Genomic DNA, 25,917 nt, shown 5'->3' with positions numbered 1-25,917 from the left:
GGGTCTGCCACCAGATGTTTGTTTGGGACCTCCTTAGACTCCCATCCTGCTTTCCAAGCCAGTTGGATGGCGAAGTCAGCTGGTGGGATGTTCTTCCAAATTGGTCGTCCGGATGGAAGTCGAGCAGTGGGTGGGTTGTAGATGTCTGCATGGATTGGTAGTTGGGGAGAATCTTTGACCTTTTGGAGCATCCTTTGAGTGGCGGCTGCTCGCCGGATATGTGGGGGGGGGGAATGTTTGATAGGAGAGGGAGCCAGGGGAGTGGTGTCGAGCGGATAGTCCCGGTTATGGTTCTCATGGTTGTGTTGAGCTGGGTGTCCACATGGTGTGTGTGGGGTGACCTGGACCAGACAGGGGCGCAATATTAAGCTGCAGAGTATGCGAGAGCCAGTGCTGAGGTGCGCAGTGTGGAGGCTGCCCCCCCCCCCCCCCCCCCATTTTGCACCAGCGAGCTGGCAGAGCAGGTTGTTCCTTGACTTAACCTTAGCTGCCGTCCCTTTTAGGTGTTCCTGGAAGGATAGGGTCCTGTCAAGTGTCACTCCCAGGTAGGTTGGATTGAAGGCGTGCTTCAGCTTGAGTCCGCCCAGATAGATGTGTAGTTCTCTGGCAGCTTTTGCGTTGTGGAGGTGGAATACACTGGAAACAGTTTTTGCTGGACTTCGGTTTTAGGCGCCAGGTCCGGTTTGGCAAGGTCATCAGTGAGCTTGTTGCTTATTGTGAGTAATCACCGCACAATACGGTCATATATGTAGGACCGTATGTTTATGTATGTGACAAATAATCTGTTGGACTTGAACTTTATTTGTATTTTTTTGGGGGGGGCGGGGGCGAGGGCGGGGGGGGGTTATTCACCACTCACTCTCCTTCCATTGCTACGTCAAATTAAGCGAAACGAACGCAGAGGCGGAGAAACCGAACGAATCCCTCCCCCGGTGACTACCCTCCGGGAACCGAATCCGCCGCACGGAGCGGAGCCTCTCCTCCCCCCCCCCCCGCGGCCTGCGCGCAGAGCGGACATGGCAACAGCGGCTCCGTGCGCAGTGTTTGGCTCGCGGTGCATTGTGGGAGAAGAGGACTCTGCCCACTCAGGCTTCTTCCACCAGCGCCGGAGAGAGACGCAGCCCTGGCCTTCACCGTGAGTCGTGCCTTTTGGGGGTTTTTTTTGTGTTTGTTTTGATTGTGCTCCTTTTTACTCCCATCGCGCACCCAAAGAACGTGTCGCGTTGGCTCACGATCGCCCGCATATTTTGCGCACGTTGTCATTGACCCGCTCCGCTCCGCTCCGACGGAGACCCCGGTGCCCGGGGGAGAGGCAGCGGCTCTGGGTTGGTGTGGTTCGCAAACGCCGCGGAGGGAGATGTTCGGAAAATCCGCTGAGATTTTTTTAGGGCAACGTCCGTGGATCTGTCGCATTCCGGTTTCCATTTGGGAATGGGAGCAGCAGCAGCAGTAGCAGCAGCAGCAGTAGTAGTAGTAGTAGTAGTAGTAGTAGTAGTAATAGTAGTTGTTGCTGTTGTTGTGGTTGTTATTAGCGTTTTGTCATTATTTGTGTTGTTGACGTGCGGAACTGTCAGCTGTCACGGCGCACAGAGTGGCGCTAACCCCGCACCTCCACCTGCGGATGCTGCGGGGGGGGGGGGGGCAAACAACAAAAACGTGTTTTGTCACCCATTGCAATCTCAACGACATGCTTTCCAAAAAAAAACAAAAACCCCAAAAAACACGCATCATTCCAACAGGAAATCTTTGCATCCATATCAGTGGGGAAGAGGAAAAGGGGGATCGTGTGACGTCTCAGTGGAGATCAATACAGAAGCCACGAGCTGAAGCGGCGTTGGATCGGTCTGAGCGATTACCACTGACAAGGACTTCCAACCTAACGAAATTAAATGAATTTCACTGTTAATATATGTGTATATAAAAAAAATAAATATATATATATATATCTCAACACCAACAGAATATCTTGAACGATTGAAAACACATCTCCGGACCCATAATCCTTTGCATCAACATGACCAAAAGGCCTGGGCTCAACCCCCCTGGGTCACTCTATGATAGAAGGACGAGCTATGATTTGATCTAATATTTGATCTGTATCTATGATTTTATTTATTTATCAGTCAATGTTTAATTTATTATTTATCTATTACGTTATCTATTTTATTTATTTTTGGTTGCTGTGTTGATACATATTTTACGACATCAAAAAAGAAGTAGTTTGTGCCTCTTTCACATTGAGGCGGCTGTTGGCCTGGTCCTCTGGTCTCCCCCCCCCCCCATCTTTCAACTGTATTAAACTTTTTATTTTTAATTTTTTTGTATTTTTTGTCTTGTCGTGTAATTAAGTACATAGTAATAATTAACACCCATCGTACCAATCATTTGTCCTGTGCATATAATCACACTATGTTTATTTTATATATTTGGCTATTGCTGTTCAGCAATTTTGGCTGTTGCAGAATATTTGGCTTTTATATATTTATTTATTTATTTATTTTATATAGAAATTATTTTATGACATTTTTTCAGACTTAAGTTGTTTTAATGCAAATCTTTGATAAATGCACCAATCCTCACCACAATAAATAACTTGCATTTGAAAATGTACTTGGCGGAATAAACTGATTCTGGTTCAGATTCTTCCGATTATCTTATCTCGTCTCATCTCATCTTTTCTCATCATATCTCAGTCAGAGGCCGACACCAGCCGTGGTTTCCCAGCGTCATGTCGAGCCGAGGAGGAAAGAAGAAGGCGACCAAGACCTCCAGGTCCACCAAGGCTGGGGTCATCTTCCCTGTGGGCCGGATGCTGCGCTACATCAAGCGGAGCCTACCCAAGTACCGCATCGGGGTGGGAGCCCCCGTCTACATGGCTGCCGTGCTGGAGTACCTCACCGGTGAGAAGGACGGGGTTTGAAAGATGGGATTATTCTAAAAAAAATAAAAATAATAATCATAATAATATATATATATATATATATATATATATATATATATATGTATATATATATAAATAAAAAAATAAAAAAATAAGTCCTACCTCAAAGTTGGTAATGAAGCTTCCTATACACTCACTTCCATCAAGGAGTTGATGAAATGCTAAAAGTAGGACCACATCGTAGAGAATCTTTGTGGATTTAGGACCAATTTTCTACTCTTAGACACTTGATAAATATGGACTCAGACTTAGTTTGGGCTGATTGGAAAATAATGGTTTACTTGTAATCCATGTTCCCCCACTAAGCCTTCTAAGATGCTTCTACAACAGTGATCCCCGACCTTCTTTCTGCCATGGCAAACTTTTTACAATGAAATAATCCCATGGCACCATACCACTATCCTGTTGACCACTAAAAACATCAGGAACATTTAGAACTGTGCTTATTATTGCGGCCTAATAATATTGATGCAAGACTCGCAAATGATTTTTTTGTAGTCAATAATTATTTTATTTTTTTAATGACTCAGGGGTCGTGATCCACTCCTACAAAAGAGTGGGCGAGGGAGTGAATCGTAAATTTGCAAACTGATATAATTATCCCTTGTTCATCAGAAGTCCTCGCTCACTCATCATGCATTAAACCAACTGAATCCAACGAACGAACTGTCAGATACGGTCGTACGTCTATTTCTACTGAGTGACTCACCAGGAACCAAATGTCAAAAAAGAGTCAAACCTTTCATCACTACTCTTTGTACTTTTTTAACTACGGGGACAAATTAAGTCCTCAGTAATTATTTTCAGTTTCTGAGTCAACGATTCACTCTTTAGCCTGAGTGACTCCAGACCCCCGAGTCTTTTAAAAGATTTGTTCGCTATGAATGAATATTGGCGAGTCTATCAGTTCCTATGAGTAGGTCATAATAATAAGCCCAATTCTACGGTACATGTTTCATGCCATGGGATTATTTAATTGTTGAAATTGTGACGTGGCAGAAAAAAAGTTTGGGAACTCTGGTGTAAACAATAAACACAAAAATCAATGGCTTGTGTTGGTCCACCTCTTCCAGCTGAGATCCTGGAGCTGGCGGGTAACGCAGCCAGGGACAACAAGAAGGGTCGCGTCACGCCAAGACACATCCTGCTGGCCATCGCCAACGACGAGGAGCTCAACCAGGTCGGCACTGCAGACACCAACATAGATCAGATATAGATTCACTTCACACCTATCCTGTATCAACTCGTACATAATTGAAGTTATGGACATTTTAGAACTACATAAGTAAGAATACATAATATACTGCATAAGATCTGATGCTATTACCTATTTTTATCTTGGGCTCGATAGATTGATGGGTAGGTCGCATCAAAATAAACATAAAATTCTTAATTAACTATACGATAGGAAACATTTCAATATCCAAAAACCCGAACAAACAATTAAAATAAACCCAACAATGAACCAGGTTGAGTACATATTTTGGTGGAATGCGAAGAGTAAATCAGTTTGCGAGTCGAAGTTGAACTCGCTCGCCCACTTTTTTTGCCGGACTGACTCCTGACTCCCGAGTCTTTTAAAAGATTTGTTTTCCACGAACGAATCATTTGTGAGTCTTGCATCACTAACTATTGTTAGGCAATAATCAGGATAAGCACAGTTCTACATGTTTCTGATGTTCTTAGTCTATAAAAGGATAGTGGTGTGCCATGAGATTATTTCGTTTTCAGAATTAAGGTTGGGAAACACTATAGTAGTATACACACTTGTGAATCCTGATATTGAAATAGTCGCATCGTTCACTAATAATCCGTGTGACTGAAGTTTGGACCTGTGTGCTTCCCTTTACGGCAGCTGTTGAAGGGTGTGACCATTGCGGCCGGCGGAGTCCTCCCCAACATCCACCCCGAGCTGCTGGCCAAGAAGAGGGGCGCCAAGGGAAAGCTGGAGACCCCCATTGCCCCGGCCCCCGAGAAGAAACCCAAGGCCACCAAGAAACCCGCCACCAAGAAATTTGGCGGGAAAAAAACGAGAGGCAAGGCAAAGGTATGGCGTCAGGCTGAGACTTCCCAGAAGTCTTTAGATGGAACAGGGCTGAAATCAGAATGAAAAATGGAGGGGCGATGTAATCAGGATTGCCGCTGGAGACTAATTATTATGAATTGTGCACCTTATAAGGTTTATTGATGGAAGTTTATTTTTAATTTCAGAAACCGGGTGAGGTGAGCAAAGCGGTGTCGGCCGACAGCACCACAGAGGGATCTCCAGCTGACAGCTTCACCGTGCTCTCCACCAAGAGCCTCTTCCTGGGCCAGAAGGTAGGACCTCTTTCAGCACCGTACTAACTAAGCAAATCAATCAGGCTATAAACCCACCAAAACAAACAAATAAAAAAAATACTGGTGTTTATTTATTAACCATCATTTACCAACCATTATTACAAATATTGAAGAAAATATGGCGGTAGTAGTTATTCAGAACCATAATATACTGTGTAATTTGCATTCAAAAAAATAAAGTGTGTGTGTGTGTGTGTGTGTGTGTGTGTGTATATATATGTATATGTATATATATATATATATATATATATTTCATTATTAATAAATACCAGTTAACAATACTTAAGTATTTCTAAAATAAATTATGAACATATTTTATACCTTAATATCTTTTGTAAGCTAAATTTAATTAAGTTTCAGATTCAAGATAGATTGATCTATTTTGTTAAAATGTCTGATCAGTGGTTGGTCTGAGCTGATTCTCACAATTTGAGAATGTGATTTGTATCCAACCTGTATTTAAAGCCAAAATCCCTCCTGACAAAATTTGTTCCTCATTTTACTTCTTGGTAAAGTCATAAACTGTCAATGAATCGCCATCCAAGTACAACAGTACTGTGTCATTCAGTAGTGTCTAAACCTTTAATAGTTGATTTTAATATTTTGCTTGATAAAAGTGTCAGTAGAGAAGGTCTCCAATGGGGATCCTTTACTTTTAATGATCGGGAACCAAATTTAAAGGAATTTCCTTAATCGATAGTTGTAAACCTTAACAAACAATCATTGATTTCATTGATAAAATAAATGTTTATGACGTCACCAGGGCAGACCTGCCAATGTTGGGAAAATATTTTGAATAACACAACAGTGTAACAGGGAGTCTCCCTGGCGTTTAAGTTACTGCAGCTAAATGGCTCCATCAGTTATTCACACCAGCCGTCTCATATCGAGGCTCATCACATCGTATGCAAGCTACTACGGAAAACTATATACAGTATACTAATTCCTCTAATTAGGGTATACCCCTTGAAATGCATCATCTCGTTAAGTTTCCCAGCATGTTTACCAAATAGAGACGCACCAACTGCAATTTTCTTGGCCGATTCCGACTTATTATTATTTTTTTAATCTTACCTGTCGATTACAATTTTGGCATAATAAAACATTGACCATCAAATAACTTATACTTGTTGTCCGATCATTTTGAGTTTATATCCATGATCGGAGAAATATATATATTTTTTTATTTGGTGTCATCTGCTGTACGTCAATGACGAAAACATCACACGATCTGATCACACTCACGTGATAGGACAGCTGCACAGACTGACTGCTTCAATTTTCAGTTACCACAATCGTGACATTGCTGATTTTGACATGGCGTGTTTATTATTGTTCATTTATCATTATGGAACAATATTAGAACTGTTCCTGAGTTCATCTAAAATAAATTCTAACATGGAGAAGTCACTAAGTTCCAATAAAATGGGACCGTCAGCAAGTTTCAGCACAATGCAACCTTTAACTCCCACTGAGTTTTACAGTAGTAGGACCCAACATTTAACTTCAATGGAAATGTTGAGTTCAAACTTTAAATGAAAGTCTCTTTCACTTTTAAGCGCAAATATACATTTCTATTATATTTATATGGTAGTTGCTATTCCAAAATAAATTGCAGAAAAAAAAAAGTAATAACAATAAATGACCGACTCTTCTCACCCTCCTTCACTGGAACTCACCGGGCTAAGTGAAACCAACTGAATGAGATGGAACGACTCGTTTTACGGAGTCAAACCTTTCATCAAGCAGAGCAGACGCTCCGCTGCAGTGACAGAGACAGATACACTGTCTGCACAATGTTGGAATATTGTCAGGCGATAGAATATTTATCCTATAAACAGTCGAAATTTTCTTTCTTTCTCTCTCTTTTTTGAGCGGCAACTACGTTACATTACGTTGGTCTCCTGTTTGAGTATCGGAGCATTTTTACAAGTACATGAGCACAGGATCGGGCTGTAAATTTGACCGACACATAATCCCAAAATATATCTGATCGGCAGGTAACTGGTTGTGGCCAATCAAGCTGAAAACCAATCGATCGGTGCATCTCTATTTCCGATGTTTTATTTGTTAACATTACAGTCACATATTTGTGATTATTACTTCCCCACTTCCCATTTTACCTCAGCAATGCCTTAGTGCGCTGCGTTTTAGTGGATGTTGAGTGAGTGAGAGGGAGGGAAGGGGTTACAATAAATGTACGGTATTGTTTTGTATTTATTGATTTATTGTTTTGCATATTTGGACCAAGAATTGTGTGGTTGGTACACAAAATGCATGCAGGTTGGCAGATCTGCCAGGGGGTGGCGCCATGGCGCGTGGGGACCTCCATATTTTGTGCCCTGGCGCGAGGAACGTTTCTCCTCATTTAATTTCAAAATGGGGGAAGACTCGCTGAGCTGGTTCGCGCATGCAAGAATATTTACGACGGGTCTTTGCGCGGGTAAATAATTTAACTTTTTACTTCTTCTACTACTACTACTTCCTACTCCACTCGGCATTTTTTTTTTTTCCACTGCCCCCTGTCATTCCGGTGAGTACTACTACTTCCAGGCTGGGCTCGAAACGCCCTGCGCCCCCCCAATGACGCCCGTTAATACAATAACAACAAGAGCTCAGAGTGTTCAGTTCTTATCGATAAGACAAAATCTTAATAGATTAGATTATTTTTAGCAATTCATGGATTGTCAATTCATTGTTAACCTCCCTAACTGATGATGTTCATCAGAGTTTAATCTAGAAGCTCCAGTCAACTTTTATTGCAAATTGGAAAAGCGTTAAAAACAAACACACAAAAACAACTAAATAAAACAAGAATATTTGCCACGGTAAGTGTGTGAGTGGGTCTGAATGGATGCCCTCCATCACTTCTTCCTCCTCCCTGCTGCAAGATTATTTTGCTGCTTCCTTTCTTTCTACCACTTAACCAGCTGCTCATGTCAACTTATCTAAGATAAAATAACACCTTACTGTTAATAGGCACACATAACATGCATTTGGAGACATGGATTGGAACCCAGTGTAATTAGGTTTTCATTCATTAAAAAATAAACAAATAAATAAACCCAGAATTTTTTTTAATTTTTTTTTTTTTTGGTATTTCACAAACTAAATTAAATGAGCCCTTTTCCTCTCGATCAATAAATCCGATCACATTGTTTCTTCTGAATCAATCCCTAACACTTGGTCACCCTGAATGATTCGAGATTCGCTCTGTGATTCCATGATTGATTCATTTAATTTAATTTGGAAAAGTCTGACTAGTGGATCATTCACCTCTTAAATACTAATGCAATGCAATGTGTTGACCATGAAAATGTTAAGCATAAAAAGGGATACCTTGTCTTTTTTTTTTTCCTTTTTTTTTAAAATATTATATGGTTGGGTTTTTTCATCATTTAGGTTACCCCCCAGTACACACAAAGGCCGCTGTGTTTCCTTCAGCTTGATTGGTGGCATTGTTTTTGTGTAAAATGAACCCACCAAGACCCGTAGCCACTCAAAGACTACATTTGAACAGGAAATAGGTTCTGCAGTTACTAATTACATGTCCTTTTTGGAATAGGGGGGGCACCCATCGGGAAAAACATGCGAACACCAGCAGACAGGACGTTAGAATCTGGGAATCAAACTCTGATAGTACCCATCAGTTATCCTCAAGTCAAAGATCGTAAACGGCATATCCCATAACCTCCCCCTCAAAATGTTGGGGGGGGGGGGGATTATTTTGTTCAAAGATTATTGCTTAAAAATAAAAAACAAAAAAAGAATATGTGACCCATTGCGTACTTTAGGGTCATTTGGTGGCTTTCGAGTTTTTTTTTTTGCATCATTTGAAAGTGGAGAATCAGAGCTTCCAAACAAGGTGTCACTTGTGCAACTCAAGCAAATATTTTTAAACTTATGACTTGTTAATGACAAGGGTGTGGCAAACTGTGTTTCTGAGAAAGTCACTTCCAAAGTTTTACCCACACCAGCTTCATTCAGCCAGCTCCCACAATGCAAATGGGGTTGGCAGACAAACAAAGCCTCATGGCTACTTAACATACTGCTGAATGGGCCAATCACTAACAGCTCAACAACACACAACAAATTTTGCTTTTAAAAAAAGCTTTTTTTTAACAGTAAGAATATACATGTTTTCTAAAAGTGGAATTATTTTGGAGTTTAAAAGTACGGACAACACGACAAAATGTAGAGTCTATCAATATTATGAGTCTCAGAAAATCTGAAATCTGAAAATCTGTCACCAATCTCAACGGACTTCATCACGTCATCAACTTCCTCTGTTGTAACAACAACGGACGTATCGTCGGTCTCCTCCGGTGGTTCTTGAAAATATTCCATTTCATCAAGTTTGAAATCCGCTGTTTGAAATGTTCTCCAAGTCCAGAGTAAGATCAGATTCATCTTCGCTGTCGTTCTGCACGTCGCTGTCGGAGAACTGACTGACTATAGTCGAGGAATATGAAGTCCAGCACGCACTGCTAACACTGACTTGGATCTATCGCACTGGTCAGATTAAGGTCTGAGATATGATTCAGAGCTTCCGCCTCCCGCTTCGCATAATCCATAACGATACGGAGAAGAAGTTTTTCGCAGACAAGTGAGACCGAAACACCCCCGTGCTGCGCGTTTACCGTCTGTTTACGGAAGTGACGTGTGGTGCGTGAGGCAAAGGGTTTTTCTTCTTCACCGTTTCATAACAGTGGCTCCGTGTGTGTAATAGTAGTACGGTTTAAAGGTTGAATTCTCTCAAAACGGTTTCACATTGTGACTTCACATCACATGGAACATTGATGAATGATCTTCACCTGGACCCTCGCTTTAAAGGGAACTATCGATCGGCGTTATTCAGCGCTGTTCCGCGTCTCAGTAAGTGAACTGCGTTTCCCCATGTCATCTAATGGTAAAATTTTACTCCACGGTTTAACATATTTCTACTATTTATAGATCAAACTCGGTTTTGAAAATAAAAGAGAGATCAAAGAAAAAGAAAAGGAACATGAATCTGGAAAAATCAAATTTTCCTTATTCTGCTGCTCCTGGCGATTTTAGAAATGCGCGAGATGGCGGCTTATGCTGCTGTGGGACACATATTTGATGCTTACTTTTACCCGGAACTTTTTAAGAATCAGCCATTCGATGCATGCATGTGTCTTCATGTGCATCCCCGGTTTCCGTTGTCAGTTGCGTGGTCCACCATGTTTCCTGGCAAGATTTCAAAGATGAGTGATTGGCAGCCATGGTGCATTTAACATGGCAGCGTAGCAGCTCGTTCTGGTCAGTAAACTGTCGATGTGGATGAAAACATTGAGAAACGGTGATCAAAATAATCCCTAACACCTCAAGTGACTGACGCAAAGGACAAATCAGTGGATCAGAAGAAGGAGAAGTTTGGACAAAACAAAGTGACCGTCTTGGAGAAGAGGGTAATCCCTGATGTTGGGGAAAAAAACAAAAACAACGACATAGCGGTTTTGAATGGATTTCTGGGACTCGTAGTGTGATCCACCCGACGCTGCCTATGTAATGGATTTCCACTTTAATATCCCACACCTGATTGCAGAGTGAATTGATGGCGCTACACTGAGTGTTGAGTAGGATTTCAGACATTAAAGTCAAGGTATCCTTTTAACATGCTGTGTTTAGCTTTTTGTTTAATGGCTTTGCTTCCTCCCTTCCTTCTTCCTATCATTCCTTTCCTGTTTCCTATGGCATGTCCCCCCCCCCCCCCCCCCCCCCCTGCAGCTGAACCTAATCCACAGCGAGGTCAGTAACTTGGCTGGCTTCGATGTAGAGGGGGTCATCAACCCCACCACTGCTGAACTTGAGCTAAAAGATGATCTTGGTGAGCCGCCCCCTCCCCCCCAAATTCCCTCCATCTCTTCCTGTCTTCCATTTAGTGTCTGAATGGGTTTTTTTTGTTTGTTGGGGGTTTTTTCCGGAGGGAAAATCGATCACATCCATGACGGTATGCAACCAGTTTTTGACAACAAAGTCAAGGATTTGATCATTTCCTTCCGCAGCGTCAGTCCCCTGACCCCCTGTCTGTAATGTCGCTGTTTTATGGTGCATTTTCCAGGTCGCCCAGATTAGCAGAAATTCCAAATTTAAGATAATTAAATGCCGAGTGGCCATGGCTACAGAGTCATGTCCGTCTGCAGTATCACACAGGAAGTTGTCTTGCTGGGGCAGAAACCTGTATATATTGAGACCAAGGCAGTGATTTACCATTGGCAGTAAATCAATCTGACTGACAGAGTTGGTGTGTTATTTGCTCACTGTGATGCTGGTGGCCTGGAATGTGACTGTAACACTGCAGAGCGTGTTGTACTTAATGGATGTTCCAGAATGCAGGATTGTACAATTCTCCAGTCGACTTACAAAAACAAAAAGAGTGAGCGGTGCCCTGTGAGGATTAAAGGAATAGTTTGGATTTTTTGAAGTTTATTCTTGTGTTATATTAACACCTCATGTAGCACGTATGTGGGTATGTTTCAGCCTTTCAGCCTCTCCAAACTGCAAGCTCCGACCCTCCATCAGGACTTCAATGCGAGTAATGGGGGACAAATGGGAAACATACTGCATATCCACAGTCTGCATTCAGGGCAAAAGCTCCCTTTACATTACAGGCAAAGCGGCATGATGCCTGAAATGCAGTCTGAATGAGCACATTCCAGGAAAAAAAAAAAAAAAAGATTGGTTTTATTGCTAAATTCACAGTTTGCTGGCATTAGGAGTTCAATGTAAGTAATGGGGGGGGAAATCCGTAATGTATGTTCAGTGCAAAAACTCCCTACACATTTCATTCAAACCTAACATGATGACACAGCAGTCTGACTTTGCAAATTTGAGGAGTTGTGAAAACAAAACATAAAATATATTTTATGTTATGTTTTATTGCCAAATTCACCATTAGTCAGACTACCCTGTGGGCCTGCACTGAACACAGATTGGGGATTTGTCCCCCATGACTTGCATTGAACTCCTGATGCACAGATGGAGTGTCTGGTTTGGAGGAAAGGTTACATGATGGGTGGGTGGGGGGAAAAAATAAAAAATAATAATTGTGTGTGTATATATATATATATATATATATATATATATATTAGACTGGGATGACACTCCAGTCAAACCTTTCCAATGTTTGAGAAACGAACGTTTTGACGTTTCATGACAAATTCCAGAGTCTGGTAGACTGTGGAATCCTGCGTCCGGATTGGGCGACTAGACGTGTTCCCAGTAGCCTCCTTGTTTCACCCTGACCAGCGAGGAGAGCCCTTACTCTTCTTTTACTTTCCTTTTTTGTTTTTCTCCTCATCACACCAAAACACTGTTTTCACCATCACGTTGTTTGCCTGTTGTTGTCGCTGTTGTCGTTGTCGTCATTGACTTGTAGTTGCAAGTTGTCCAAGCCGATCTTTCCATCGTGGAGAGCGACGCTGTCGTTCACCCGACCAACTCCTCGCTCTATGCAGGAGGTGAAGTAGGTAAAGGAACGCTCGCCACCTCGGACCAGACCAGCCCGGCGTCTGCTCCATCACCCCGCACTCGCTCTGTCTGTAGCTGCTTCCCGCTCGGCCTCAGGCGTCCACATTGCAGTCACCAGACAATTGCCTCCGTGATCTTGTGTGTTCCATTGAGGCAATTTGTTGATATCTACCTTGAAAAATTAGAGCTGTCACAATTATTTCGATGACATCAATTTTAATGATTCCACAATCATACTGTATGTTTCCAGCCAAATTCAAGGGACATTTTTTAGCCAATTTAGCATCAAATAGGCTCAAAAGGAGCGATTTATTTAGTTGGTAAAGCAATCTTATACAATTGTAGCGGCATAAAATGAACAGAAAAGACAATTCAATTCTTCATCGCAATTATTTGTATGAGAGTTAATCGTCAACTAAACTCAATTGTTGATGATTGGGACAGCCCTATCAAAAGGTCGAGTGCGCAGTGCACACTGGAATGGACATTAGGACAGCAATCAGATGGATCGTAATAGAATACATTTCAATGACTCTTAATAAAGTTATCAACATTGTATTTAAAACGTGCTTCAAATTAGTTGTTGTCATTGTTTGCTGTAATGTGGGTGATCTGGGGCCAATTCGCTCCGTTCCAAACTTTCAAGTGTTCCCGTTGAGACTTTTGCCACGTTTCTGACACTAATAACAGAGAGCTTATACTGTTCTCGCCTAAATTCTTGGTGGTAGTAAATGTGCACATTTTATGTTGAAGTTTATACATTTTTTTACTTGTTTGTTTTGGTATCTAACCACTAATTACCGTATAACGAGGCGTTGCCTCACGAAGATCAAGCTCATTATTCTCTTTGCTTTTCTAAATTGGTCACCACTCGCTTTGAGGGAATTTTACACCATTTCCTTTCAAAGTCTGATATGGACTTGATTTGCATTTATTTTGTTTTGTTTTGTTTTGTTGTCTCTGCCTGATTGTTTGTTTTGTTTATATTGTTGCTTGTTTTATTACCATACAGAGCGCTCTGATCTGCCTCTGGTTCAGGGGAGCTTAGATGATGGTTTTCTGCTTTGATTCCACATTTAACACAGGGAGTGATCGATCTCCAGCCATTTCCTCTCTCTAATAACGAAAAACAGTGCATTTAATTCCATTGCACATGGTTTACCTGACTGAGTAATTAAGCCCAAATAAAGTATCCCATCAGCCCACAAGTCATAAATTTCACTCAAATCAATCCTTCGCAATAATTTTCATTATTGCCCTATACAGGTTCTCCTCACTTAACAACCGATTTCCGTTCCTTGGACCAGGGCGTTATGTGAATTGGTCGATAAGTGATGACCCGTGTTATTTCAGGGCAAGGGGGTCGTGGCCATTGCGAACGCTAGTGTAATGAATACTGACAGACTGTCGGTGTTGCACAATGAGGTGCTTGACGCTGGGACGCCGCGCATGCAGCTCACACGCCGCAGCGCACTATACAGATTGTCCAGCGAGCTGGTCGTAAGTCCGAGCAATCGTTAAACAGGAAGGTCGTTAAGTGAGGAGTACCTGTACTAGTGAATTCTTTTTTTCCCTGCATTCATTTGCTTTAGGCTTGTTGATGGAAATACTTCTTTAATGAAATGTAAAAAGCGACTGCTTTGCAAACTTCCCATTTGGTGTTCCTTTCTTTGTCTGCCTCCCCGCCTGCCTGCTCGTCCATGTGTCAAGCACGTCCATCCCCCGGCTTTGCCCATCCCTCTGCCAGACTCTATGAAGGGACGTCATCACTCTCGCTCTCCCCCCTCATTCCTGCAGGTAATGCTCTGGAAAAGAAGGGAGGGAAGGAGTTAACTGATGCTCTGCAGGAGTTGAAGAAGAAGAATGGCCCCCTGGAGGTCGCTGGAGGTAAGTGCATGCAGCAGGACTTAGGCCTGGTTTATGCTTCTGCGTACTGTAGGCGCTGTACGCAGTGAAGGGGGTTATGGATAAGCGTAGGTCCCAGAGGAGTCGACAGGCACACCTCGCAAATCTCGCGTGGTCCTGCACGCCAATGGAGTTAACTGGTTTAATTGTTCGACTTACTGTCAGGTTCAAAACGGAAAAGGAAATGTAGCAGCGGGACTTGCAAGTGAGGTTCGGAAGCAGATTATTATTATTTCTATTTTTTTTTTCTTTTTTGCACATCCATATTTTTGTGTTCTAAAGTTTTCAAATACAGTTTGGAACAAAAACCAAACAGATTATTTCTATGTTTTCTGTACATTGTGGTTCACTAAATGTGACACTGCCCCCTCGTTGACACGTAACCTTATACACAAATATTGTGCAAGTATTAAAGCAAACAGCCACGCAAACGTCTCCAAACGACACCCACGCACATTGGCTTATACGTGCAGATGGAGAAGAAGAAGCAGAATCCAGCCTTTACTCATACTCATACAGTACATAGTAAGAACTGGTTCTGAAATGTTCCTGTTTTGTCGAAGATCCATACTTTCATATTAATCCAACCTGCAGTATTATGAAGTGTGAGATACATTCTCCATAACAGACTTCACCACATCTTAAACACCTGAATCACTCACATTCACTACAGTGTGTGTGTGTGTGTGTGTGTGTGTGTGTGTGTGTGTGTGTGTGTGTGTGTGTGTGTGTGTGTGTGTGTGTGTGTGTGTGTGTGTGTGTGTGTGTGTGTGTGTGTGTGTGTGTGTGTGTGTGTGTGTCTACATACACCCACCCATGATAATGAATTATGATAATGAATTATCATGGGTGAATTATTATTAACTGACTGAATGTACTAAACCTTTATTTATGGCAATTTTAGCACAAAATCATCAGGATGAAGCTGTAACTCTTTCCACCGAGTAAATAAGTCATTAAAGAATTTGAAAATAAATTCTCTGCGTTATGGAAAGAGAGAGGGAGCCGTAAGAAAATACTATGCTTATTGATACTCGTGACCGCATCGGCTCTCATGACGGTGATGTCACTGTACCCGCAAAGTTCATACACACACACACACACAGACACACACACACACACACACACACACACACACACACACACACACACACACACACACACACACACATACTTTTCTCTCCTTGGTTTCCTTCCACCCTTTCTCTTCGTGTTCCTCAGTATTTTCTCATCTTTCTCTCTTAACTTATATTCTAATTTCTCTACCACTGACCCCACACACACACACACACACACACACACACACACACACACACACACACACACACACACACACACACACACACACACACACACACACACACACACACACACACACGCATACAGGTATAGGTGGTTTATAGTCATCTCGAAAAAGTTTAAAAACAAGATTAGTCGGGGTTATGTAGATTCAAAACATGATGTTAATCATTTCAGAATGAAATGATTCTCGTGAGAATTCCATTCACAACTCGTAGCCGAACCGACTCCTCTGACTCTCGTTCATCGTTCACAGGAATTCCTCCCTCACTCTCTGTGCGTTGCACCGACTGAACCAAGCGAACAAAGTGTTGGAAAATCGAACAACCCTTTTTACTGAGTGACTCGTCAAGAACCGAATCTCTGAAAAAGAGACAAACACAACAATGAATATGAGTAGTCCTCTGTTTCAGAGTGACACTTGTTGTGCTGAAGCTGTTCATCTGGCTGGAAGTGCAGCCTTGCAATTTTGATCTTGCAACACAAGCTGATTTCCATTTTTGATGTGATTTTTTTTTTAAGTTGAATTTTAAAAATGTACATGTCACATCGGGCAAGCTCTCAAGGTGCAGTGGTTGGAAAAACACTGATGTACACACACACACACACACACACACACACACGCACACGCACACACACACACCCTTTCTTCCCTCCCTCCCTCCCTGTTGCTCGGTCTGGTATCCAGCCAGCTTAGCTCAGAATCTTAATCCCGGCCTCTGCGAGGGGCTCCGGGTGAAGTTTGCAGGCAATGGGGCCAAGCCGGCAGAACCGCTTCAGGGTTCTGGGGTTTCTTCGACTCTGGATCCGTCCCTGAAGCGGCACACTTTTATTTCCTCAGGAGGAGAAGTCTAGCTAACCCCGTCTGGTCCGGAGAAGTTGCTGAATAATTCTCTATTTTTTAACTTTCATTACTATTTAACTCTGTCTTTGAATGAGCGTCCCCCTTTGGGAGATTATCTTGTATCTTCCTATAGAAAAGAGTGGTCCCACAGTGATTAATGTCCAAGTAGGCTTTCCTCATGTAGCTGAAGGGTTGAATCATTCTTTACACATTTACTTGAAAAGTAAAAGACAAATTGCTACTTAAGTCAAAAGTATTTTCTCTTAAATGTATGTAAAGTTTTAAAAGTAAAGGAACTCGTCATATCCAGTGCCCTGGTATAACAGACTATAATACTTAATAAAATAATAGCTTTTTTTTTTGCTTTTTTTCATGTATAAATTGCGAAATAATACGTGTGCGTGCGTGCGTGCGTGCGTGCGTGCGTGGTGCTGTAACCCCTCCTCTCACTCACTCAACATCCACTAATGTGTAGCGCAGCGGTACTTTATTATTCACTTTGCGTAACAGTGCATGGTGAGGTAAAATGGGAAGTGGGGGAGTAATAAATAAGCACAAATGTGACCGGAATGTTAACCTATAAAAAGTGAGATTCACTGATCGATCGGCCGGCAACCAGAATTGGTCGGTTTTCACCGGTTGATCAGTGTCAGCGACTGTATATCTGATTCTGGGCTGGTGAAGTTTGCACGGTTCAAGGTACAAGGTTCGACTCTTTGAGACTCCAGTGAACGAGAGTGAGACGAGTCGGTCATTTTTATTTATTTATTTATTTTGCAATGATTAAAATTTATTTTGAAATAGCAAGTACCATATAAGTATAATATGAATTTATATTTGCGCTTAAAAGTGAAAGAGAATTTCATTTAAAGTTTGAACTCGACATTCCCATTGAAGTTATATGTTGGGTCCTACTACTGTAAAACTCAGTGGGAGTTAAAGGTTGCATTGTACTGAAACTTGGTGACGGTCCCATTTTATTGGAACTTAGTGACTGTTCCATGTTAGAATTTATTGGAACTTAGGGACTTTTATTCTTCCATAGTGAAATATGAACAATAATAAACACACAATGTCAAAATCAGCAATGTCACTATTGTTGTAACTGAAAATTGAAGCAGTAGTCCGTCTGTGCAGCTGTCCTATCACGTGAGCGTGATCAGATCGTGTGATGTTTTTGTCATTGGCGTACAGCAGATAAACCCAATGAAATCAAATGATACGAAAATTTGATTTCTCTGATCACTAATATAAACTCAAAATGATCGGACGACAATGTCAAAGATATGTAATAATCAACGTTTTATTACAGGGGTCGGGAACCTATGGCTCTTTCGATGACGGTATATGGCTCGCAGACAATTTTGCGCTAAGATTTTTCATCACAATCAACAAGTAATAAATAATTATTCTGTGTCATTTTAAAGCTAAACAGGTAAGAGAAATTACAATTTTGAAAATAAAATTCAAAATATGAATGTGGCGGACAAAGGGGCGTAGTCAAGCACCGGCTGCGGACGACAGAAAGACTCCGGGGGGCCTTTTACTCGGCGCCCTGCCCCTCCTGGGTCTCTACTCAGGTGCCACTTGTGGGAGTCTCTGCCCACAGATGAGGGTTTAGGGAGGGAGACGGAGTCTTTCTGGCCGTGGTGCGCCCACATGGCGAGAGTTTTATTGTTCATTTCAATATGTGCATGCAGGCCACAATTCTATATATCACTGAGGATTATTATAATAATGATCCTCTTGGGCGTAGGAGGAACAGCGTTCCACTGCTGGGCTGCTTACGAGCCCGTGCGCCGATCCCCTCTGTAAGACAGACAAACATTAAGAAAACTCCCTGCCTCGAGTCGGACCAATCAGCTGAACACAAGTGGACAGAAATGGAAAAAACTTCAATATGTATGTGACAAATAATCTCTTGAACTTGAACCTAAAGACCCGCTGATTCTTAAAACTTGGCATGAGCTTCCCGTCACATACCACACAATGCAGCGTGTGAGTATTGCCGTATTGACCATGTTTGGCTCCACATACGCATGGCAGCAGCCTTTCTGGCATCTGAGAAACATTTAGAGCAACCTACGCTCACGTTGAACTGATGGAAGCCTCAACGCAGCATGAAGCTTAACCTCACTACGTATGAAGCAGACTACAAGGCCATCAGCAAAACCATGCAGCACCAGAAGTCGCATTAATGGTAAAAAGTATTTCATTTATTATTGGTTAGCTACAGCATAACAACAATATTATTAAGAAGAATAAAGAGAAATGTATAATATATAGCGCTTTTTTAAGTACTCAGAGATGCTATACGTAAATAATGTATGCCTTACTTAAAAATGCACGCATTAAGTTGCATTCAATTTTATTAAATATTATATGGCTCACAAGGAAATACATTTAGAAATATTTGGCTTTTATGGCTCTCCCAGCCAAAAAGGTTCCCGACCCCTGTTTTATTATGAGCATACATTTGAATCAAATTCCGTATGGGTAGGTCAGACTTAAAAAAAATAAAAATAAATCTGAAATCAAAGCAACCAAGAAAGTTGCATTCGGCGCATCTCTTAATTGGTAAACATGTTCGGTAACTTTACAAGATGATGCATTTCAAGGGGTATGTCCTTATCAGATAAATGTGTGTATATATATTTAGCCGTAGTAGCTCGCATACGTGATGTGATTAGCCTCATTACGAGAGGGCAATGGTCTGATTAACGGATGGAGTCATTTAGCTGCAGTAATTCAAACGCAATGGAGACTCCCTGATACATTGTTGTGGTACTCAAAATATTTTCCCAATGTTGGCAGGTCTGGGTTTGGGAAACAAACTAAAAAAATAAACAAAGTTTTAAGATGTGGATCAATTACAATAATATCTAATCTACAATATTTGTCATCTCTATTTATTACATATGTAGATGATAATAACGTAATTATTGATATTTGATTATAGGTTTGCTTGCTTCATGAGGAGGTGCAATACACCTGTGCACATGTAGCTGGTAGGAGGGTTTGCGTACCGATGCATATAAAAATATCTGTATGTGTACTATATGGATTGTGTAGGTAATGGGACGTTTTATGTTGTGACCCCCCACCATCAGCTGTCCTGACCGCCGGCTTCGGCCTTCCCGCCAAGTACGTGATCCACTGCAACAGTCCCGGGTGGGGCTCGGACAAGTGTGAGGAGCTGCTGGAAAAGACGGTAAAGAACTGCCTGGCACTGGCCGACGAGAAGAAGCTCAAATCCGTGGCCTTCCCCTCCATCGGCAGTGGGAGGTATGACTCCGCCTCATGATTAAGCGCCGCCTCATGATGTTTAATAGACTGTTCCCAATTGAACCCCTGTCTCTGAGCACTTAAATCGAATTCAGTAACTTACTCTGAGAGATGTGGAATGTGAAAACTCGACTTATACTTGTTGTGCTCTTACATTGTAGGTTCGGCAAACATAAGTGCTTAACTTCGTTTCACAATATCAGTGGAATAAGGGAATAAATCCTGTTTTTTCAGACTAGATAGATAGATCAGACTTTCCGTTTCCGACTATCATTTAGATAAAAAGAAATCCGTACATCTGTTCACTTCTGTGTTTGGCAAGTTCCGACGGAAAGCCAATTAGTTTGGACGATCTAAAGCTGACCTTTCACCTCTAACCAATCACGTTGTCGATTTAGTAATAAGCCCCGCCCGCAGGTTGCGCTTGTAAACACAGTACAGGCGGAGCGGACACGGAGCGCAGCGTCCAAAACTCGGAGGAGAAGCAGAAAAATGATGTACATTGACAACAGGGACACAAACGTCCATAGTTTGGCGTTTCTTTGGGATATTTAAGTTCCGACCCAAAGCAGACAGTAAATATCCATTGTGTTGTCAAATATGTCGACGAGGGCAAGACCACATACTTTATTTTTTATTTGGATATTTATTTCGTTTTTAAGTTTATCCTAATTTTATTTTAGTGATATGTTAATTAATGCAGCTGTACTTATTGTTCGCAAACGGAAATTATTTGATTTCAAGTGGTAATATGCATAATATTCATTTATTTTTAAAATGGCGTAAACTGACATGACTTATTTTATTTTGAATATTCAATTTAAAAAAAAAGTATTAATCTACATGCCTCCATATAGCCTGCTTATCAATTGTTTTTAAGCTCAATAAACACAGATAATATTTGACCGGAATCTCTTCCACTTCTCCGGGACACTGAAATCTTCCAAGACCCCATCTTCTGGCAAAAATTTGTTCTAACCGAAACTCTGAGATGGACAGACACATAGACAGATGGACAGACAAATAGATAGATGGGTACTTAATTCATCCCCGAGGGGAAATTACAATGTCCCAGCAGCTCACATCGACAGACATCACATCAAAACATAATAAGGCAATACAATAAAATAAAAAAATATATAGAACATATACAATGACCAGTGAACTATACCAGATAAAAACAAAACATCTGCCAATATACACTAAACCTAATGATAAACAAGATATACTAAAGCCCCTTTCACAAATGCAATCACTATCACTGAAATGTTCCGGAACCGTTCCTGCATGGGGTCAAACGCGAATGGGAGCAGCAATTTCCCACCTCAAGAGCTAGGAACATTTCTGGGAAAATGCTGGTACGGCTGTGTTATAGCGGTGTTGTGAATGGAAGCAGTAACATTGAGGGAACAAGCACATAAAGTAGGCGTGGAGCCAAATCCAAATACGGTATTAGCAAAGCACAAAGAAGTAGGTAGTAGTGGGTTTTTCCAAATATTTATTTTGTACAAATATTAAAAAAACATTATTATTTTTGGGAAGAAAAAGAAAAAAAAAACATTCAGAAAGATGGCGCGTCCAAACCATGGCGCTCGGCTGCAAAGTTGAGAAACTAAATCACGTCCAGTCTCTACGGAGACATTTCATTCCTTTCTTCTTTAAAATGCCATTCAGACCTTAGATGTGTCTTTTTCAGTTAGGGGTGCGGTGCCGGGACATCGGGAACAAGGGCCTTGCCTGCCCGCCGACTGCATCGCAACGGGGAGCTGGAGGGGGCAAGCTGACAGGGAGCGGTCGAACGGGCGGGGAACGTTCCTTCTCTGGAGGCCGAGAGTGTAGGACAGGCTGAAAATGATCACACTGATTTATTAACGTTGAGTTGGGGTGATTGCATCCATCAGCGGAGGGAGACGGGGGAGGTACAAATAGGCAGCGCTGCCCCGGAGAGCCAGGAAAAAAAAAACCCAAAAAGAAAAACGATTCAGATTGTACGTCCATTGCCGACACAGATTGTCCAAACGATCACATCTACACTGGAACAGACTGTCCCTTGCCCCATCTATTCCGGCGTTATCATGGCATGTGTGAAAAGGCGCGAGACGGAAATGTTCCAGAATGTAGCTGCATGTGTGAATAGTGAAACTCACTGGCGGTGCCGGTAAAGGTTACCTCTGATTTACCGGGAACTATGTGTGAAAGGGGCTTGAGATAGGATGGAAATGGAAAAACATTCAAAATGAAAAAGACCAGAAAAATAAATAGTTCGTGTCCTAAAAGCGTCTCGCGTAATTACTGCTTTTCGCTTAATGAGGTTGTTTACTTGGATTATTCGATATTTACCGCACCACGTAACAAGTGGACGTGGTTTTATTTCTCTGCTGCAGGAGTTGTAGCAGAGGAAACTATGTGTACGTTTTCTGTGTTTCCCTGCGTCCGTGCTGTTCTGTGTGTTTTAATGAGCTACTAATCAACCCCTGTCAGGACCCAGACTGAGCGCTTTTATTCCCATAAAGACGGCACTGGCTTAGGATTTTAATGGAGTCGCATACCAGTAGTCCCATAAACAAAATATCTGTGAACGGCATTGTACTTTTCAGTGCGTGTTTACTGAGATCTCATTGTTTTTCTTGTTGTTTTCCTTGGGTTTTGTGTTGTTGTTTTTTTTTCCCCTCTTCTTCTTAATCCTATTTTGCTAAGTGTGTGCCAAAGGAGACTATATTATATTTACCCTTAAAGTTAAAATGTTCTCTCTTTTTACTTTTATTTTTATTTTATTTATTTTCCTACACGCTTGTTCTCCCAGGGTTTTCTGTTCTTTTTTTCCTTGAACGTTTTAATGTCCGTAAAGTGTTTTGTAGCTTTTACCACATTGGCATTCCTACTTACTGTAAGTGAAAGTATAGAAGTACTAAATGTACTTCTAGTATTACATTTAAAAGTACTCCAGTGCCCTTTGATAGATACAGTCCCTGATTGTTTTTGTTTGTTTGTTTGTTTGTTTTTTTGCTTTGGCTTAAAGGTGCAGTGTGTAGAATTTAGCGGCATGTGGCCTAACAGACTTGGCCGAAATGGAATATAATATTTAGAAGAATGTTTTAATTACTGTATATTCCCCTAAAAATGAGAATCGTTGTGTTGGCGTTCCCTTGTGAGCCATTTATATCTACATAGGGAGCGGATCCCCTCCACGGAGGCCGCCATGTTGCACCACCATGTTCCTACAGTAGCTCAGAACGGACAAACCAAACACTAGCTCTATAGAGAGGGCCTTTTTCGCGAGTTTCTTGGCCACCGTAGCTTCTCTTACACGCTTGGAAGGGGAGGGTGAGGGGAGGGGTATTCAGTTGGTTGCAATCTTCAACCCCACCACTAGAGTCCACTAAATCCTGCACACTGCACCTTTAATTTTGGCACACGTCTGGAAAAAAAACAACAACCGTGTTAAGAGATGTGTTCGTGTGAATGATATAGATTTATATTTCATGTTTTTTGTTTAAATCAGAATCAGTTTATTCTGTAAGAAAAAAAAAAGCCTTATATACATTTACATTACATTTACATTTTACATGTAGTCATTTAGCAGACGCTTTTATCCAAAGCGACTTACAAGGGAGAATAACATTCAAGCTACATTGCGACAGAGACATTAGTGTAACAATAAATACTGCTAAGTAGTGCTAAGTAATTGTAGGTTAGGAGAGGAGGTGCTCACTGAAGAGCTGGGTCTTCAAGTGCTTCTTAAGACAGAGAGGGAGGTCCCTGCTCTGGTCGTTTTTGGCAGCTCGTTCCACCCACGTGGAACTACAAATGAGAAATGAGAAATATACAGTAATTGCCCAAAATACAGAACAGAAATAGCCAGAAACAAAAAAAATAAAAAAATACGGAATAAATAAGTATTAGAGTAAGTAGAAATACTTGAGTGAAATGTAACTTAAGTACAATAACAAAGTACTTGATTTTTTAGGAACGGCTTCCCGAAGCAGACCGCAGCCCAGCTCATCCTGAAGGCCATCTCCAGCTACTTCGTGGCTACTATGTCTTCCTCCATCAAGACCGTCTACTTTGTGCTGTTCGACAGCGAGAGCATCGGCATCTACGTGCAAGAGATGGCCAAACTGGAGACCAGCTAAAAAAAAACAAAACTTAAAAAAAAAAACCTACGTTTTACACCCTTCTGATACACCACACCCTCAAAGGAAAAAATATATATGTTTAAGAGTCGTTTATTTAAGAAGAAGAGAAAAAAAAAATCTTTTATTGTGGCCGGGAACTGACTTTTGCATTATGTTCGTAATTTTTTTTCTATTTTTTTTTTTCTCCCCTGATTCTTGCACTGTTGGTTTGTGTTTTCTTCACAACAACAGATTCACTTAAAAAAAAAAAACAAAAAAAAAAAAAACAAGACAAAAAAAAAATATTTTGAAGGAAGCCAAAACTAATACGGGTTAACGCAACACAGCTGTCACCTTTGTTTTGAACTGAAAAGAAAAAGAAACAAAAAAAAACACACACACACACACACACACACACACACACACAGGTTGAGAAATGTTTTATTTTTGTGGGGGATCTTTTGGTGTATTTTGCATTTTTTTTTTGAACGTCTCATGTTGATAGTATTGTATCATGGGAAGAGAGATCAGTCAGGTAGTTCATTCTGTTTCATCATGGAGTGTGTTTTTGCTTTGGGGCTAAATCTTGTGGGTTCCTATGTTTACACATGGAGAAGGGTTTCTGCACAACACTAACGCTCTGCATTGTGTGTCCCTATATCAATGTTGTTGTATTTGGGAGTAATTGTGAAATGTTAAAGTACTGACCAGTGAAACTAATTTTGTTTTCCATTTCAGTTGTAAAACTGATTATTGAGGGTGTTTTGAGGCAATTTGAAATTGGGAAATGGTTATTGTATATTCTTCCTTTCGTCAAGCCATAAAACAATGCGACGGGTCATAATTTGGGATCGAAAGAGGCAGGTTTGGTTACGCGCAATCCCGCCACCAGGTGGCGATCTGTAATAGCAAGTGAATTTCCTCAGAGCCGTTTTCTGTCCAGGCCGCATTGGGAGTTTTCACTCATTTTCTTATGATAAATATAAATTGCTTTCTAATAATTGCTACAAGTACCTATTATATTCAAGGCCTGTACACAGTCCTGTAATAAAATGCCTTTCAAAATATGAAATTGTTTATTTAATATTTTGTGTGTGTGTGTGTGTGTGTGTGTGTGTGTGTGTGTGTGTGTGTGTGTGTGTGTGTGTGTGTGTGTGTGTGTGTGTGTGTGTGTGTGTGTGTGTGTGTGTGTGTGTGTGTGTGTGCGTGCGTGTCTAACAAAGTAAGAGTAAAAGCAAACTGCAATATTCTCTAAAGGAAAGTTGTGTCGAAGTGGATGTTTTGAATATATTTTTAAATAGTGTTGTATCAGTATATAATCTGTGTGTGTGTGTGTGTGTGTGTGTGTGTGTGTGTGTGTGCAGTCTATTCACATGAGAACGTTAAACAAAGCGTTAAATGTGCTAAATTGGAACACCCCTTCCATCAAATGACTGCAGACGAGGACGTGCTAGATGGTTGGTGTCAATATAACCCGATAGGTTCCGATTTTGACGAAAAGTGATATTTTAACTTAAATGTCAAAGCAGCACAATTTTTTTTTTTACTCTTTATTAAATTCTACATTGCAAACGGTTCACCAGGTAATTTTTTTACATTAGTAGAACGATACGTTTTACCCTCCAGGAATGACCCAAGGTTTCAAATCATAACCCGCATGATTTGGTCTATATATACTGCATTTTATACACTGG

The 25,917-nt window shown here is 41.2% G+C and overlaps 1 protein-coding gene across 3 annotated transcripts; it reads left to right on the top strand.

Annotated features, from left to right (window-relative positions):
* The first annotated feature begins 1,075 nt into the window (after window positions 1–1,075).
* macroh2a1 (macroH2A.1 histone) lies at window positions 1,076–25,265 on the top strand. 3 transcript variants are annotated; one of them, XM_080013702.1, is made up of 9 exons: window positions 1,076–1,135; window positions 2,694–2,900; window positions 4,015–4,121; window positions 4,797–4,988; window positions 5,153–5,260; window positions 12,684–12,774; window positions 14,573–14,662; window positions 19,934–20,108; window positions 24,076–25,265. In XM_080013702.1, exons 2-9 carry the CDS (start codon window positions 2,729–2,731, stop codon window positions 24,239–24,241), a joined length of 1,101 nt encoding a protein of 366 aa, XP_079869828.1. In that variant the 5' UTR covers window positions 1,076–1,135; window positions 2,694–2,728; the 3' UTR covers window positions 24,242–25,265. The 3 variants fall into 3 exon arrangements, with proteins under 3 accessions (XP_079869828.1, XP_079869826.1, XP_079869827.1); XM_080013700.1 differs by lacking the exon at window positions 12,684–12,774 and adding an exon at window positions 11,033–11,132; XM_080013701.1 differs by lacking the exon at window positions 12,684–12,774 and adding an exon at window positions 11,033–11,132 and having other exon boundaries at window positions 1,079–1,135; window positions 2,698–2,900.
* Window positions 25,266–25,917: the final 652 nt, after the last annotated feature.

The sequence above is a fragment of the Zeus faber genome, assembly GCF_960531495.2.
Source record: "Zeus faber genome assembly, chromosome: 14".
Taxonomy (NCBI): domain Eukaryota; kingdom Metazoa; phylum Chordata; class Actinopteri; order Zeiformes; family Zeidae; genus Zeus; species Zeus faber.
Note: the sequence above shows the minus strand (reverse complement) of the source record. Positions and strands in the feature narration are given on the sequence as shown.